This window comes from Arachis hypogaea, chromosome 4 (genome assembly GCF_003086295.3).
Source record: "Arachis hypogaea cultivar Tifrunner chromosome 4, arahy.Tifrunner.gnm2.J5K5, whole genome shotgun sequence".
Taxonomy (NCBI): Eukaryota; Viridiplantae; Streptophyta; class Magnoliopsida; order Fabales; family Fabaceae; genus Arachis; species Arachis hypogaea.
Window position 1 is genome coordinate 83627537 of NC_092039.1, and position 18942 is coordinate 83646478.

Genomic DNA, 18942 nt, shown 5'->3' on the forward strand with positions numbered 1-18942 from the left:
AAAGTGTTATGAGGTACCGATACAATGTCAAAAGATCCTATTAATAGTAAGCTAGTAACCTAGGGTATACAGAAATGAGTAAATGACGTAAAAATCCACTTCTGGGTCCACTTAGTGTGTGCTTGGGCTGAGCAATGAAGCATTTTCGTGTAGAGACCTTTTCTGGAGTTAAACGCCAGCTTTTATGCCAGTTTGGGCGTTTAACTCCAAGTTTTATGCCAGTTCCAGCGTTAAACGCTGGAAATTCTGAGGCTGATTTGCCACGCCGGTTTGGGCCATCAAATCTTGGGCAAAGTATAGACTATCATATATTGCTGGAAAGCCCAGGATGTCTACTTTCCAACGCCGTTGAGAGCGCGCCAATTGGGCTTTTGTAGCTCCAGAAAACCCACTTTGAGTGCAGGGAGGTCAGAATCCAACAGCATCTGCAGTCCTTTTCAGTCTCTGAATCAGATTTTTGCTCAGGACCCTCAATTTCAGCCAGAAAATACCTGAAATCACAGAAAAACACACAAACTCATAGTAAAGTCCAGAAAAGTGAATTTTAGCTAAAAACTAATAAAAATATACTAAAAACTAACTAAATCATACTAAAAACATACCAAAAACAATGCCAAAAAGCGTATAAATTATCCGCTCATCACAACACCAAACTTAAATTGTTGCTTGTCCCCAAGCAACTGAAAATCAGAATAGGATAAAAAGAAGAGAATATACTATAGACTCCAAAATATCAAGGAAACTTAGCTCCAATTAGATGAGCGGGACTAGTAGCTTTTTGCCTCCGAACAGTTTTGGCATCTCACTCTATCCTTTGAAGTTCAGAATGATTGGCAGCTATAGGAACTCAGAACTCAGATAGTGTTATTGATTCTCCTAGTTAAGTATAATGATTCTTGAACATAGCTAGTGTATGAGTCTTGGCTGTGGCCCAAAGCACTCTGTTTTCCAGTATTACCACCGGATACATACATGCCACAGACACATAATTAGGTGAACCTTTTCAGATTGTGACCCAGCTTTGCTAGAGTCCCCAATTAGAGGTGTCTAGGGTTCTTAAGCACACTCTTTTTGCCTTGGATCACAACTTTATTTCTTTCTTTTTCTTTCTCTTTCTTTCTTTTTCGAAATTTTTTTTTGTATCCACTACTTTTTCTTGCTTCAAGAATCAATTAGATGATTTTTTTAGATCCTCAATAACAGTTCTCTTTTTCCTCATTCTTTCAAGAGCCAACAATTTTTAACATTCTCAGAACAACAAATTCAAGAGACATATGCACTGTTCAAGCATTCATTCAGAAAACAAAAATTATTGTCGCCACATCAAACTAATTCAACTAGTTTCAAGGATAAATTTCGAAATCCTGTACTTCTTGTTCTTTTGTGATTAAAGCATTTTTCATTTAAGAGAGGTGATGGATTCATAGGACATTCATAGCTTTAAGACATGAATTTTAAATTTTATTAATTATGAATTAAAAACAAGACTCAAAAATAGATATAAGATTAGACTAGAAAATAAAAATAGAAAACAAAAATTTAAATAGGCTCCTAATGATAGATGTTTTCACAGAGTTAAGACTCAACAACCTTGATTTTGAGAAGTGGATGCTCCCTCAGCTTGAGATGAGAGCTTTTGGCGTTTCAACTCTTGGAGTTCACGCCCCTGCTTCTCTTGTTCCTTCAGCAATTTGCAGAGCATGCAGTTCTGATTCTGCTGTTCTTCTTTCAGTTGCTCCATGGTTTCTTGTAACTTGATGATAGATGCTTCTAGGCTGGTCCAGTAGTCAATTTTAGGAAATTCAGGGAGGAACTCCTGCGCCCTCCTTTTGATAGAGTTGTCTTGCATTTGTCCTTCCATTGACTTCTTGGTGATTGGATGTTCAATGGGTATGAATTCATCTACTCCCATCTTTACCCCAGCCTCTTTACAGAGCAAGGAAATCAAGCTTGGGTAAGCTAATTTGGCTTCAGTGGAATTTTTATTTGCAATTGTGTAGATCTCACAAGCAATCACATGATGAACCTCCACTTCTTTTCCAAGCATAATGCAATGAATCATCACTGCTCTCTTGATAGTGACATCAAAACGGTTGCTAGTGGGCAATATGGAACGCCCAATAAAGTCTAGCCAACCTCTTGCAATTGGTTTGAGGTCTCCCCTCTTGAGTTGGTTTGGGACACCCTTAGAATTGGTTATCCACTTAGTTCCAGGGAGGCATATGTCCTCTAGAACTTGATCCAACCCTTTATCTACTCTCACCATTCTCCTATTAAAGGATTCAAGATCATCTTGCAGTTGAGGCAATTTGAAGATTTCTCTTATTTTGTCCAGATGGAAGTACATAACTTTCCCTCTGACCATGGTTCTGTAGGTATGGTAAGCAGTTCCAGTCATTCTCTGCTTATCTGTTAGCGACAGATTTGAGTAGAATTCCTGAACCATATTCCTTCCAACCTTTATCTCAGGATTGGTTAGAACTTCCCATCCTCTGTTTCGAATTTGCTCTTGGATCCCCGGATATTCATCTTCTTTCAGATCAAATTTAACTTCCGGGATCACTGACCTCAGACCCATTATTTTGTGATAATGGTCTTCATGTTCTTTGGTTAAGAACTTCTCTTGATTCCAAAGATTCTTTGGATTATTCTCTTTCTTTCCTCTTAAATTGGTTTGTTTTCCCTTAGGAGCCATGATCTTGATGAATCTTGGCTTTAGTGATCACGGAAAAGCACACCAAACTTAGAGGTTTGCTTGTCCTCAAGCAAAAGAAAGGAAAGAAGAGAGAGAAGAGAAGAGCAAATTCGAATGGTGTGGTGGAATTAGGGGGCCAAACGTGTATTTATAAGGGGGGAAGGAGATTTCGAAAAAAATTGAAGGGAGATTTGAGAAGATATGGAGAGAATTTGAGAGAAGAGTGAGTTTTTGAGTAAGATATGGGATTGATTTGAGAGGGATTTGAAGAATGATTTTGATTTTTGAAGATTTGAAGGTGAATGATGAAAGGTTAAGATGTATTTATGTAGAAAAGTATGGGCAAGAAAAGGAAAATTAAAAAAAAATTTGATTGAAAATCAAAATCGAGGTCCCCCCACCTTTCTGGCATTAAACGCCCAGAATGGCACCCATTCTGGCGTTTAACGCCCATTTGTTGCCCATTTTGGGCGTTTAACGCCCAGCCAGGTACCCTGGCTGGCGTTAAACGCCAGAATTCCTTTATCACTGGGCGTTTTTCCAAAACGCCCAGGATGCTGCACACCTGGCGTTAAACGCCCAGAATGGTGCCCATTCTGGCGTTAAACGCCCAAAATGGCACCTTTACTGGCGTTAAACGCCCAGAATGGTGCCCATTCTGGCGTTTAACGCCCAAAATGCCCCTTACTGGCATTTTTTCGCCAGTAAGCTCTTTTTCTCTGCTTTTTGAGCTGAATCCTTCTGTAACTCTGTGAATTCCTTCATTTTTGATACTTGCCTTTGCAAAAACAAAACATATAACCTGCTAATGACTGGGTTGCCTCCCAGCAAGCGCTTCTTTACTGTCTTTAGCTGGACTTTTACTGAGAATCACTCAAGTCTCAGTTTTGAGCATTCCTGCTCAAAATTGTCTTCAAGATAATGGTTGATTCTCTGTCCATTAACAATGAACCTTTTGTCAGAATTAGTATCCTGAAGCTCAACATATCCATATGGTGATACTCCTGTAATCACATACGGACCCCTCCACCGGGATTTGAGTTTTCCTGGAAACAATTTGAGCCTAGAGTTGAAGAGCAGAACTTTTTGTCCTGGCTCAAAGACTCTGGTTGACAACTTCTTGTCATGCCACTTCTTTGCCTTTTCCTTATAAATTTTTGTATTTTCAAAGGCATTGAGTCTGAACTCTTCTAGCTCATTTAGCTGGAGCAATCTTTTTTCACCAGCTAACTGAGCATCCATGTTTAGGAATCTGGTTGCCTAGTAGGCTTTATGTTCCAGTTCCACGGGCAGATGACAGGCCTTCCCATACACCAGTTGGTATGGAGAGGTTCCTATAGGAGTCTTGAATGCTGTTCTGTATGCACACAGAGCATCATCCAAGCTCTTTGCCCAATCCTTTCTCCGGGCTATCACAGTCCGTTCCAGGATTCTTTTTAGCTCTCTGTTAGAGACTTCAGCTTGCCCATTTGTCTGTGGATGATATGGAGTTGCCACTTTGTGGCTAATTCCATATCTAACCATAGCAGAGTATAGCTGTCTATTGCAGAAATGAGTGCCCCCGTCACTGATTAGTACTCTGGGAACACCAAACCTGCTGAAGATGTGTTTCTGGAGGAATTTCAGCACGGTCTTGGTATCATTAGTGGGTGTAGCAATTGCTTCTACCCACTTAGATACATAGTCCACTGCCACCAGAATGTAAGTGTTTGAGTATGATGGTGGGAATGGACCCATGAAGTCAATTCCCCATACATCAAACAATTCTATCTCCAATATCCCTTATTGAGGCATGGCATATCCGTGAGGCAAGTTACCAGCTCTTTGGCAACTGTCACAGTTACGCACAAACTCTCAGGAATCTTTATAGAGAGTAGGCCAGTAGAAGCCACATTGGAGGACTTTAGTGGCTGTTCGCTCACTTCCAAAATGTCCTCCATACTGTGATCCATGGCAATGCCATAGGCTCCTTTGTGCTTCTTCTCTGGGTACACATCTACGGATCATTCCGTCTGCACATCTCTTAAAGAGATATGGTTCATCCCAGAGGTAGTACTTGGCATCTGAAATTAATTTCTTTCTTTGCACTCTGCTGTACTCCTTGGGTATGAACCTCACAGCTTTATAATTTGCAATATCTGCAAACCATGGAGTTTCCTGAATGGCAAAGAGTTGCTCATCTGGGAAAGTCTCTGAGATCTCAGTAGAAGAGAGGGACGCCCCAGCTACTGGTTCTATTCGGGACAGATGATCAGCTACTTGGTTCTCTGTCCCTTTTCTGTCTCTTATTTCTATATCAAACTCTTGCAGAAGCAACACCCATCTTATAAGTCTGGGTTTTGAATCCTGCTTTGTGAGTAAGTATTTAAGAGCAGCATGGTCAGTGTACACAACCACTTTGGATCCCACTAGATAGGATCTAAACTTGTCAATTGCATAGACCACTGCAAGTAACTCTTTTTCTGTGGTTGTGTAATTCTTCTGTGCGTCATTTAGAACACGACTGGCATAATAAATGACGTGCAGAAGCTTGTTATGCCTCTGTCCCAACACTGCACCAATGGCATGGTCACTGGCATCACACATTAGTTCAAATGGCAATGTCCAATCTGGTGCAGAGATGACTGGTGATGTGACCAGCTTAGCTTTCAAGGTCTCAAATGCCTGCAGACACTGTGTGTCAAACACAAATGGTGTGTAAGCAGCTAGCAGGTTACTCAAAGGTTTTGCAATTTTTGAAAAATCCTTTATAAACCTTCTGTAGAATCCTGCATGCCCCAGAAAGCTTCTGATTGCCTTAACATTGGCAGGTGGTGGTAATTTTTCAATTACCTCTACCTTTGCCTTATCCACCTCTATTCCCCTGCTTGAAATTTTGTGCCCAAGGACAATTCCTTCAGTCACCATAAAGTGATATTTTTCCCAGTTTAAAACCAGGTTAGTCTCTTGGCACCTTTTCAGGACAAGTGCTAAGTGATTAAGACAGGAGCTGAATGAGTCTCCATATACTGAGAAGTCATCCATGAAGACTTCCAGGAATTTCTCCACCATATCGGAGAAGATGGATAACATGCATCTCTGAAAGGTTGCAGGAGCATTACACAGACCAAAAGGCATCCTTCTGTAGGCAAACACGCCAGAAGGGCAAGTAAATGCTGTTTTCTCTTGGTCCTGAGGATCTACTGCAATTTGGTTGTAACCTGAATAGCCATCCAAAAAGCAGTAATAATCATGACCAGCTAGTCTTTCTAGCATTTGGTCTATGAATGGTAAAGGAAAATGATCCTTTCTGGTGGCTGTATTGAGCCTTCTGTAGTCAATACACATACGCCACCCTGTGACTGTTCTTGTAGGAACCAGTTCATTTTTTTCATTATAAACCACTGTCATGCCTCCCTTTTTGGGGACAACTTGGACAGGGCTCACCCAAGGGCTATCAGAAATAGGATAAATAATCCCAGCCTCTAGTAATTTAGTGACCCCTTTCTGCACCACCTCCTTCATGGCAGGATTTAGCCTCCTCTGTGGTTGGACCACTGGTTTGGCATTATCCTCCAACAGGATTTTGTGCATGCATCTGGCTGGGCTAATGCCCTTAAGATCACTTATGGACCACCCAAGAGCTGTCTTGTGTATCCTTAGCACTTGAATCAGTGCTTCCTCTTCCTGTGGATTTAAAGCAGAGCTTATAATCACTGGAAAAGTGTCCCTTTCTCCCAGAAATGCATACTTCAGGGATGGTGGTAGTGGTTTAAGTTCAGGTTTGGGGGGCTTATCCTCCTCCTGAGGAATTTTCGAAAATTCCTTTGTCTCCACTGATTCTTCCTGATCAGGTTGAGCATCCTTGAAGATGTCCTCAAGCTCTGATTCTAGGCCTTCAGTCATATTGACCTCTTCTACCAGAAAGTCAATAATGTCAGCGCCTATGCAGTCATTTGGTGTGTCTGGATGCTGCATAGCTTTTACAGCATTCAACTTGAACTCGTCCTCATTGACTCTCAGGGTTACTTCCCCTTTTTGTACATCAATGAGAGTTCGTCCAGTTGCTAGGAAAGGTCTTCCTAGAATGAGAGTTGCACTCTTGTGCTCCTCCATTTCCAGTACCACAAAGTCAGTTGGAAAAGCGAATGGTCCAACTTTGACAATCATATCCTCTATTATGCCTGATGGATATTTAATGGAGCCATCAGCAAGTTGGAGGCATATCCGGGTTGGTTTGACTTCTCCAGTCAACCCAAGCTTTCTGATAGTGGATGCAGGTATTAGATTGATGCTTGCTCCAAGATCACATAGGGCTGTCTTGGTGCAAGCACCTTCTAATGTGCATGGTATCATAAAGCTTCCTGGATCTTGAAGCTTTTCTGGTAAGCTTTTTAGAATGACTGCACTGCATTCTTCAGTGAGAAACACTTTTTTAGTTTCTCTCCAATCCTTCTTATGACTTAAGATTTCTTTCATGAACTTAGCATAAGAAGGTATTTGCTCAAGTGCCTCTGCAAACGGAATCTTTATTTCAAGAGTCCTTAGATAGTCTGCAAAGCGGGCAAATTGCTTATCCTGTTCTGCTTGGCGGAGTTTTTGAGGATAAGGCATCTTGGCTTTATATTCTTCAACCTTAGATGCTGCAAGTTTATTCCTTACAGAAGTGGTTGAAGAAGCCTTTTTAGAGGGATTACTGTCAGCACTCTCAGGTGTCTGATCCTCCCTTGGCGTCTGAACGCCAGGATTGGGTGAAAAATGGGCGTTTAACGCCAACTTTTCCCCCTTTTCTGGCGTTTGAATGCCAGAACTGGGCAAGGAATGGGCGTTTAACGCCAGCTTTCCTTCCCTCTCTGGCGTTTGAACGCCAATAACATTCCTCTCTGGGCTCTTACTGTCCTCAGAGGGATTTTGAACAGTGGTTTGGTTATCCCCTGTCAATTGTTCATTGTTTGGCTTTTTGCTACTTTGAGCAGTGTTATTCAGTGTCTTCCCACTCCTCAGTTGAACTGCTTGACATTCCTCTGTTATCTGTTTAGATATTTGCTGTTTTGCTTGATTCAACTGCAGTTCTATGTTCTTGTTAGCAACTTTAGTCTCATGGAGCATCTCTTTAAATTCTGCTAACTGTTCTGTCATCTGGAGCAATTGTTGATTAAGCTCAATCATCTGTTCTTGAGGATTAGGATCAGTGACTACTGTCATGACTTCCTCTTTTGGAGAGAGCTCATTGCTAGAGTACAAAAATTAATTTCTAGCAACAGTGTCTATAAGCTCTTGAGCCTCTTCAATTGTCTTCCTCATGTGGATAGATCCACCAGCTGAGTGGTCTAAAGACATCTGAGCTTTTTCTGTGAGCCCATAGTAGAAGATGTCTAACTGTACCCACTCTGAAAACATTTCAGAGGGGCATTTTCTTAGCATACCTCTATACCTCTCCCAGGCATTATAAAGGGATTCATTATCCTCTTGTTTAAAGCCTTGGATGTCCAGCCTTAACTGTGTTATCCTCTTTGGAGGGTAAAAGTGATTCAGGAATTTGTCTGATAACTGTTTCCATGTTTTTATGCTTGCTGTAGGTTGGTTATTCAACCACCTTTTAGCTTGATCTTTTACAGCAAATGGAAACAGTAATAGTCTGTAGACATCCTGATCCACCTCTTTATCATGTACTGTGTCAGCAATTTGTAAGAACTGTGCCAGAAACTCAGTAGGCTCTTCTTGTGGAAGACCGGAATACTGGCAATTTTGCTGCACTATGATAATGAGTTGAGGATTTAGCTCAAAGCTGCTTGCTTTGATGGGAGGTGTACAAATGCTACTCCCATATGCAGCTGTAATGGGGTTAGCATATGACCCCAGAGCCCTTCTGGACTGATCAATCCCACTTAGGTCCATAATGGATAAAGGGAAATGATATGGATTGCAAATAGATAAAAATATCTTTTTATTTTTTTATTTTTTTATTTTTTTTTGAATTAAACGAAAAAAAATAAAATATAATAAAAAAGATAAAATAAAAAATTCGAAAATTAAAAAGAAAATAAGATCAAAGCAAATTGAGAACTGAATCAATTAGTCAATTAAAAAGATTTTAAAAATAGCAATTAAAATCTTTTTAACTTCTTTATATCTTTTTCATATCTTCTAAATTTTACAATCTCATCTTTTTCATATCATGATTCATCTTTTCCAAATCATATCTTTCTATCATATCTTTTTTAAAATTTTCGAAACCCACCCCCTCCTTTTTAAATACAAGTTTGGCCATCCCCAAACCTCCACCATTCGAATCCGTCTCCCCTTCTTTTCCTCTCCTTTCCTTTCTTTTGCTTGAGGACAAGCAAACCTCTAAGTTTGGTGTGTTTTTCCATGATCACTGAGTAAAACCTCACCAAGATCATGGCCCCTAAAGGAAAACAAACCACTATAAGAGGCAAGAAAGAGAATAATCCAAAACCACTTTGGAATCAAGAGAGGTTCTTAACCAAAGAACATGCAAACCATTACCACAAAATAATGGGTTTGAGGTCAGTGATCTCGGAAGTTAAGTTCGATATGAAAGAAGACAAATATCCAGAGATCCAAGAACAGATTCGAAGCAGTGGTTGGAAAATCCTAGCTAATCCTGAAACAAAGGTTGGAAGAAACATGGTCCAGGAATTCTACTTAAATCTGTGGCTAACAGATAAACAGAGAATGACAGAAACCGCCTTCCATACCTTTCAAACTATGGTCAGAGGGAAGACTATTTACTTCCACCTTAACAAAATAAGAGAGGTCTTTAAACTGCCTCAACTACAAGATGATCCAGATCCTTTAATAGAAGAATGGTGAGAGTAGATAAGTGTTTGGACCAAGTTCTAGAGAACATATGCCTCCCTGAAACTAAGTGGATAACCAATTCAAAAGGTGTCCCAAACCAACTTAAGAGAGGAGATCTTAAACCAGTCCCTAGGGGCTAGTTGGACTTCATTGGGCATTCTATACTGCCCACTAGCAACCATTCTGAGGTCACTGTCAAAAGAGCAGTGATGATTCATTGCATTATGCTGGGAAATGAAGTGGAGATTCATCATTTGATTTCTTGTGAGATTTACACAATTACAAACAAGAACTCCACTGAAGCCAAATTGGCTTACCCAAGCTTAATCTCTCTGCTATATAAAGATGCTGGGGTAAAGACGGGAGTGGCTGAGTTTATCTCAGTCGAGCATCCAATCACTAAAAAGTCAATGGATGGACAACAAGTGCATGACAACTCCATCAAGAGGAGAGCACAGGAATTCCTCCCAGAAATCACTCAAATTGACTACTGGACCCGCTTAGAACCATCTTTCACCAAGTTACAAGAAGCTATGGATCAACTTAAAGAAGAACAGCAAAATCAAAATAGCATGCTATGCAAACTGCTTAAGGAATAAGAAAAGCAAGGGCATGAGCTACAGGAGCTGAAGCGCCAGAAGCTCTCCCTTGAGGGACCAGACATCCCATAGATTGAAGGAGCATCCATCTCCCAAAATAAAGGTTGTTGAGTCCTAATCTTAAACCTGTGATGACTTTTATTATTAGAACCCTATCTTAAGAATTACATAAGTATTAGTAATTAGGGTCTTTATTTTTATTTATTTTTATTTTTATTATCTCCAAAAAGCTATAATTTATTCCTCTCATCATCACTAAACATAAATAAAATAGTAGATTTTCTTTAGAATAAGAAGGCAATTATTTCAAGTTTTCAATAAGAAAAATTCTAATTATTTTTATGTGGTGGCAAAACTTTTTGTCTTCTGAATGAATACTTGAACAGTGCATATTTTTTATAGTGAAGTTTATGAATGTTAAAATTGTTGGCCCGTGAAATAATAATAAAAAGAAAGAGAAATGTTATTGATAATCTGAAATATCATAAAATTGATTCTTGAATCAAGAAAAAGTAGTGAAAAATACAAAGCTTGCAAAAAAAAAAACCAAAAATAAAGAAAAAGCAAGCAGAAAAACCCAATAGCCCTTTAAACCAAAAGGCAAGGGTAAAAAGGATCAAAGGTTTTGAGCATTAATAAATAGGAGGGCCCAAAGGAATAAAATCCTGGCCTAAGCGGCTAAATCAAGCTGTCCCTAACCATGTGCTTGTGTCATGAAGGTCCAAGTGAAACGCTTGAGACTGAGTAGTTAAAGTCATGATCCAACGTAAAAGAGTGTGCCTAAGAACTCAGGGCACCTCTAACTGGGGACTCTAGCAAAGCTGAGTCACAATCTGAAAGGTTCACCAAGTTATGTGTGTGTGGCATTTATGTATCCTATAGTATTACTGGAAAACAAAATGCTTGGGGTCATAGCCAAGACTCATAAAGTAGCTGTGTTCAAGAATCAACATATTAAACTAGGAGAACCAATAACACTATCTGAATACTGAGTCCCTATAGATGCCAATCATTCTGAGCTTCATAGGATAAATTGAGATGCCAAAACTGTTCAGGAGCAAAAAGCTACTAGCCTCGCTCATTGGTGCACGAAATTGCAATCACACTTTTGCAACCCCGCACAACTAACCAGCAAGTGCACTGGGTCGTCCAAGTAATACCTTACGTGAGTAAGGGTCAATCCCACGGAGATTGTCGGCTTGAAGCAAGCTATGGTTATCTTGTAAATCTTAGTCAGGATATCAGAAATTATCAGGATTGATTGTGAAAAGCAAAAGAACATGAAATAAGTACTTGTTTTGCAGTAATGGAGAATAGGTTGAGGTTTTGGAGATGCTCCATCTTCTGAATCTCTGCTTTCCTACTGTCTTCTTCTTCAAGCACGCAAGGCTCCTTCCATGGCAAGCTGTATGCAAAGGTTTCACCGTTGTCAGTGGCTACCTCCCATCCTCTCAGTGGAAATGTTCAACACACCCTGTCACGGAACGGCTATCCATCTGTCGGTTCTCAATCAGGCCGAAATAGAATCCAGTGATTCTTTTGCGTCTGTCACTAACGCCCCGCCCTCAGGAGTTTGAAGCTCGTCACAGTCATTCAATCATTGAATCCTACTCAGAATACCACAGACAAGGTTTAGACCTTCGGGATTCTCTTGAATGCCGCCATCAGTTCTAGCATATACCACGAAGATTCTAATTAAAGAATCCAAGAGATATCTACTTAATCTAAGGTAGAACAGAGGTGGTTGTCAGGCACATGTTCATAGTTGAGAATGATGATGAGTGTCACGGATCATCACATTCATCCAGTTTAAGAACAAGTAATATCTTAGAATGGAAGCAAGCATGATTGAATGAAAAAAGTAGTAATTGCATTAATCCATCAAGACACAGCAGAGCTCCTCACCCCCAACCATGGGGTTTAGAGACTCATGCCGTGGAAAGTACACAAAGAAACGTGTAAAGTGTTATGAGGTACCGATACAATGTCAAAAGATCCTATTAATAGTAAGCTAGTAACCTAGGGTATACAGAAATGAGTAAATGACGTAAAAATCCACTTCTGGGTCCACTTAGTGTGTGCTTGGGCTGAGCAATGAAGCATTTTCGTGTAGAGACCTTTTCTGGAGTTAAACGCCAGCTTTTATGCCAGTTTGGGCGTTTAACTCCAAGTTTTGTGCCAGTTCCAGCGTTAAACGCTGGAAATTCTGAGGCTGATTTGCCACGCCGGTTTGGGCCATCAAATCTTGGGCAAAGTATGGACTATCATATATTGCTGGAAAGCCCAGGATGTCTACTTTCCAACGCCATTGAGAGCGCGCCAATTGGGCTTTTTTAGCTCCAGAAAACCCACTTCGAGTGCAGGGAGGTCAGAATCCAACAGCATCTGCAGTCCTTTTCAGTCTCTGAATCAGATTTTTGCTCAGGACCCTCAATTTCAGCCAGAAAATACCTGAAATCACAGAAAAACACACAAACTCATAGTAAAGTCCAGAAAAGTGAATTTTAGCTAAAAACTAATAAAAATATACTAAAAACTAACTAAATCATACTAAAAACATACCAAAAACAATGCCAAAAAGCGTATAAATTATCCGCTCATCACAACACCAAACTTAAATTGTTGCTTGTCCCCAAGCAACTGAAAATCAGAATAGGATAAAAAGAAGAGAATATACTATAGACTCCAAAATATCAAGGAAACTTAGCTCCAATTAGATGAGCGGGACTAGTAGCTTTTTGCCTCCGAACAGTTTTGGCATCTCACTCTATCCTTTGAAGTTCAGAATGATTGGCAGCTATAGGAACTCAGAACTCAGATAGTGTTATTGATTCTCCTAGTTAAGTATAATGATTCTTGAACATAGCTAGTGTATGAGTCTTGGCTGTGGCCCAAAGCACTCTGTTTTCCAGTATTACCACCGGATACATACATGCCACAGACACATAATTGGGAGAACCTTTTCAGATTGTGACCCAGCTTTGCTAGAGTCCCCAATTAGAGGTGTCTAGGGTTCTTAAGCACACTCTTTTTGCCTTGGATCACAACTTTATTTCTTTCTTTTTCTTTCTCTTTCTTTCTTTTTCGAAATTTTTTTTGTATCCACTACTTTTTCTTGCTTCAAGAATCAATTAGATGATTTTTTTAGATCCTCAATAACAGATCTCTTTTTCCTCATTCTTTCAAGAGCCAACAATTTTTAACATTCTCAGAACAACAAATTCAAGAGACATATGCACTGTTCAAGCATTCATTCGGAAAACAAAAATTATTGTCGCCACATCAAACTAATTCAACTAGTTTCAAGGATAAATTTCGAAATCCTGTACTTCTTGTTCTTTTGTGATTAAAGCATTTTTCATTTAAGAGAGGTGATGGATTCATAGGACATTCATAGCTTTAAGACATGAATTTTAAATTTTATTAATTATGAATTAAAAACAAGACTCAAAAATAGATATAAGATTAGACTAGAAAATAAAAATAGAAAACAAAAATTTAAATAGGCTCCTAATGATAGATGTTTTCACAGAGTTAGGACTCAACAACCTTGATTTTGAGAAGTGGATGCTCCCTCAGCTTGAGATGAGAGCTTTTGGCGTTTCAACTCTTGGAGTTCACGCCCCTGCTTCTCTTGTTCCTTCAGCAATTTGTAGAGCATGCAGTTCTGATTCTGCTGTTCTTCTTTCAGTTGCTCCATGGTTTCTTGTAACTTGATGATAGATGCTTCTAGGCTGGTCCAGTAGTCAATTTTAGAAAATTCAGGGAGGAACTCCTGCGCCCTCCTTTTGATAGAGTTGTCTTGCATTTGTCCTTCCATTGACTTCTTGGTGATTGGATGTTCAATGGGTATGAATTCATCTACTCCCATCTTTACCCCAGCCTCTTTACAGAGCAAGGAAATCAAGCTTGGGTAAGCTAATTTGGCTTCAGTGGAATTTTTATTTGCAATTGTGTAGATCTCACAAGCAATCACATGATGAACCTCCACTTCTTTTCCAAGCATAATGCAATGAATCATCACTGCTCTCTTGATAGTGACCTCAGAACGGTTGCTAGTGGGCAATATGGAACGCCCAATAAAGTCTAGCCAACCTCTTGCAATTGGTTTGAGGTCTCCCCTCTTGAGTTGGTTTGGGACACCCTTAGAATTGGTTATCCACTTAGACCTTCCGGATTCTCTTGAATGCCGCCATCAGTTCTAGCTTATACCACGAAGATTCTAATTAAAGAATCCAAGAGATATCTACTTAATCTAAGGTAGAACAGAGGTGGTTGTCAGGCACATGTTCATAGTTGAAAATGATGATGAGTGTCACGGATCATCACATTCATCCAGTTTAAGAACAAGTAATATCTTAGAATGGAAGCAAGCATGATTGAATGAAAAACAGTAGTAATTGCATTAATCCATCAAGACACAGCAGAGCTCCTCACCCCCAACCATGGGGTTTAGAGACTCATGCCATGGAAAGTACACAAAGAAACGTGTAAAGTGTTATGAGGTACCGATACAATGTCAAAAGATCCTATTAATAGTAAGCTAGTAACCTAGGGTATACAGAAATGAGTAAATGACGTAAAAATCCACTTCTGGGTCCACTTAGTGTGTGCTTGGGCTGAGCAATGAAGCATTTTCGTGTAGAGACCTTTTCTGGAGTTAAACGCCAGCTTTTATGCCAGTTTGGGCGTTTAACTCCAAGTTTTATGCCAGTTCCAGCGTTAAACGCTGGAAATTCTGAGGCTGATTTGCCACGCCGGTTTGGGCCATCAAATCTTGGGCAAAGTATAGACTATCATATATTGCTGGAAAGCCCAGGATGTCTACTTTCCAACGCCGTTGAGAGCGCGCCAATTGGGCTTTTGTAGCTCCAGAAAACCCACTTTGAGTGCAGGGAGGTCAGAATCCAACAGCATCTGCAGTCCTTTTCAGTCTCTGAATCAGATTTTTGCTCAGGACCCTCAATTTCAGCCAGAAAATACCTGAAATCACAGAAAAACACACAAACTCATAGTAAAGTCCAGAAAAGTGAATTTTAGCTAAAAACTAATAAAAATATATTAAAAACTAACTAAATCATACTAAAAACATACCAAAAACAATGCCAAAAAGCGTATAAATTATCCGCTCATCACTCATCTAATTAGAATCTGAGCTTCACTTAAAACTTTGAAATGTATTACCTCTTGATTTTCTTTCTATCCTATTTTATTTATCTAGTTGCTTGGGGACAAGAAATAGTTTAAGTTTGGTATTGTGGTAAGTAGATATTTTATACGCTTTTTGGTGGTATTTTCATATAGTTTTTAGTATGCTTTAGTTACTTTTTAGTATATTTTTATTAGTTTTTATGAAAAAATCACACTTTTGGGCTTTACTATGAGTTTGTGTGTTTTTCTATGATTTCAGGTATTTTCTGACTGAAATTGAGGGACCTGAGCAAAAATCTTATTCAGCAATGTATAATAGTCCATACTTTGTCCGAGAGTTGATAGCGCAAATTGGTGTTTAAACGCCAGCTTCTTACCCTTTTCTGGTGTTAAACACCAGAACTGGCACAAAAGTTGGCGTTAAACGCCCAAACTGGCACCAAAGCTGGCGTTTAATGCCAGGAATAGCCTATGCACGTGAAAGCTTCAATGCTCAGCCCAAAGACACACCAAGTGGGCCCCAGAATTGGATTTCTGAACTATCTATCTTATTTTTCTCATTTTCTATAAACCTAGGTTACTAGTTCAATCTAAAAACTACTCTTAGAGATTAATCTTGTACCTCATGACATTTTACATCTGAATTTGTATCTTCTACGGCATGAGTCTCTAAACCCCATGGTTGGGGGTGAGGAGCTCTACTGTGTCTCGATGGATTAATGCAATTATTTCTGTTTTCTATTCAATCACGCTTGTTTCTATTCTAAGATATTCATTCGCAGTTCAACATGATGAATGTGATGATCTGTGACACTCATCACCATTCTCAACTTATGAATGCGTGCCTGACAACCACTTTCGTTTTACCTTAGATTGAGTGTGTATCTCTTGGGTTCTTGGTTCACGAGTTTGATTGCCTCTCCTGACAATAGAATGTTCAAATCCATGGAACCAGAGTCTTCATGGTATAAGCTAGAATCAATTGGCAGCACTCTTGAGATCTGAAAAGTCTAAACCTTGTCTGTGGTATTTCGAGTAGGATCTGGGAAGGGGTGACTGTGACGAGCTTCAAACTCACAAATGCTGGGCGCAGTGACAGTGTGTAAATAGATCAATGGATCTTATTCCAGCACGAATGAGAACCGACAGATGATTAGCCCTACGGAACCCGTAGTTGGACCATTTTCACTGAGAGGACGAATGGTAGCCATTGACAATAGTGATCCACCAACATACAGCTTGCCATGGAAGGAGCCTTACGTGCGTGAAGAAGACAACAGTAGGAAAGCAGAGATTCAGAAGACAGAGCATCTCCAAAACCTCAACCTGTTCTCCATTACTGCATAACAAGTATTATTCATTTCATGTTCTTTTACTTTTTACAAACAAAACTCTTTTCATTATTAATCTCCTGACCAAGGTTTACAAGATAACCATAGATTGCTTCAAGCCGACAATCTCCATGGGATCGACCCTTACTCACGTAAGGTATTACTTGGACGATCCAGTGCACTTGCTGGTTAGTTGTACGAGTTGTGAAAAATGTGATTTATAATTTTGTGCACCAATCACATAACATCCTATCGAGCGCTTCAAATTCTAATTTGTTAGTCATGGGTGCCTCATCCCAAATAATTAAATTGGACAATCGGACTACCTCAGCTTTTGCACTATCTTTCTGAATCCGACAAACAGTGTCTTCAATCAGCTCAACAGGAATATTGAACATAGAATGCATCGTCTTACCACCAGGTAACAACAGAGAAGCAATACCACTAGAAGTAATGTTTATAACAATCTTTTTCTCAGATCGCAATCTAGCCGACAAAACGCTGTACAAAAATATTTTTTCAGTCCCACCAAACCCGTACACAAAAAAGAATCCGTGCCTCTTATTCGAAATGCAATCAATAATTCTATCATAGACCACCCTCCGTTCTTCATTTAACTTTAAGATATTTGCATCGTGCTCACGAGTCAAAGAAATAGTATCATACTGCAACCCACGCAACAACATCAAATTGCTAAATTGAGAAACTAAAGAGTCATTAGAAACCGGCATGCCAACATAATTTCTCAATGATTTTCCATTACTCTACAATAGTTTCTCAATCTCCAACAAACAAAATGATTGCAACTCGTCCTGACTCATCATTAGATCTACGTTTAACGATAATTAATAAATATTAGCACCATAATATCATTTTTGCACTGTTTGTGTGCGCGTGTGCCTATTTGTCATCTAATAAATTCATCATGAACAAAATTCTTACCGGGATATTGCAGCCCATGTCTTCTGTGATAAAGAATATCATCAGACAGATAAGCCCAAGTTTGTTTCCAAATTAATAGAGGTCTTCCCATAGAACCAGACAGCAACAACATCACAAAAAGCCTCCTTAGCTGTGCAACGGATGGTACCTCAGCAACTTCCTTAATAGCAGAAACATACTCCTTATCATCTATCAAGAATCCCATTGTGGAACATGCATCTTGAAATGTATCATAAGTAACACCATTCACGATTCTTATACTTTGAAAACTGGTACAACCTCTCTGCACATTCAAAAGCATCCACATATAGAAAAGTTCACCAGATGAGGGATGAGCAAAACTCAATCTTCCAATTGAGAATCCCCTCTGCCTCGGCTTCCACTCCCTACTGTTCAAACAATACACAAATTTGCCTGGATATTCAACATATGTTAAAGACCGCCCATCCGGGAACTGCCTGTTGGCCATCATCCAACTCGTAAACATTGTCAGCAAATCTTTGTTGCGCAAATAAACATGAGTAGTGATGTCAGCATCATCGAATACAACATGTTACTGGTTAGGCAAGTGAAAAGTCAACCTCTATACTGATGGCCATCTATGGTGAATATCATAAGCAAAAATTCTCCACATGGATTCAGACGGTGATAAATAACGACAATCGTAATACTGTTTGATCTCATCAACCACCTGAGAAGATTCACCAACATGATATGTTTCTCCAACAGTTGCAGTCACCCGATCCGGACCCTTATTGATATACTTGAAAAGATACTTAATGACATTTGACTTGTTACAGAACTCAAGATTTATGTGAGCTTGATATTTCATTAACAACAATCGATTATAGGGCACAACAAATCTGTTGTCAATATCAACATCGTTGATCTTCACTGTCACACCCATATTACGACGTCTATATATCGGATAGCCATCCTCATCAAACCTCGTTTGATCAACGAATCTTTTTGGATAAAATTTTGAGCACTTACCATCTTTCATGTAAGGAGAACTCGGTCTAAGTTGACCGCAGGGACCATGGATCATGTACTTGGTGACGACATTATAAAGAGCTGGAAATTTGAGGGGATTAGGTAGCTCGACACAGATGAATTCATCAACAATTTCAACACTTTGTAAGTTGCTTTCCTTGTTAAGCCATAGTAACATGTGTGCATGTGGTAGACCTCTTTTTTGGAACTCAATAGTTTACATACCTAAAAAATACAAAAACATCAGTAAGAAGCCAGACAACTACATGTTCGAGGACAACAAATAGAAATTGAAATGCCAAGCAAGAAGTAACATACCTGCACTAAGTGGACCAAAAAACACACCTTCCTTGAGATCGCTTAGGAGGCATTCCAACTTAGCATGAAAGACACGGCAAGAGATATCAGGATGATAAGCGATGGAAAT

The 18942-nt window shown here is 39.5% G+C and overlaps 3 protein-coding genes across 3 annotated transcripts; all 3 read right to left on the reverse strand.

Moving 5' to 3' along the window:
- Positions 1–16798: 16798 nt before the first annotated feature.
- LOC140184147 (uncharacterized) lies at positions 16799–17311 on the reverse strand. The gene has a single exon (XM_072234442.1). The coding sequence runs from the start codon at positions 17309–17311 to the stop codon at positions 16799–16801; it is 513 nt and encodes a 170-aa protein (XP_072090543.1).
- Positions 17312–17344: 33 nt separating this feature from the next.
- Positions 17345–18009, reverse strand: LOC140184148 (uncharacterized). Its single transcript, XM_072234443.1, has 2 exons — positions 17523–18009; positions 17345–17409 (listed from the first exon to the last, which is right to left on the reverse strand). The coding sequence occupies exons 1-2, from the start codon at positions 18007–18009 to the stop codon at positions 17345–17347; spliced, it is 552 nt and encodes a 183-aa protein (XP_072090544.1).
- Positions 18010–18105: 96 nt separating this feature from the next.
- LOC140184149 (uncharacterized) lies at positions 18106–18693 on the reverse strand. The gene has a single exon (XM_072234444.1). It carries the CDS (start codon positions 18691–18693, stop codon positions 18106–18108), a length of 588 nt encoding a protein of 195 aa, XP_072090545.1.
- Positions 18694–18942: the final 249 nt, after the last annotated feature.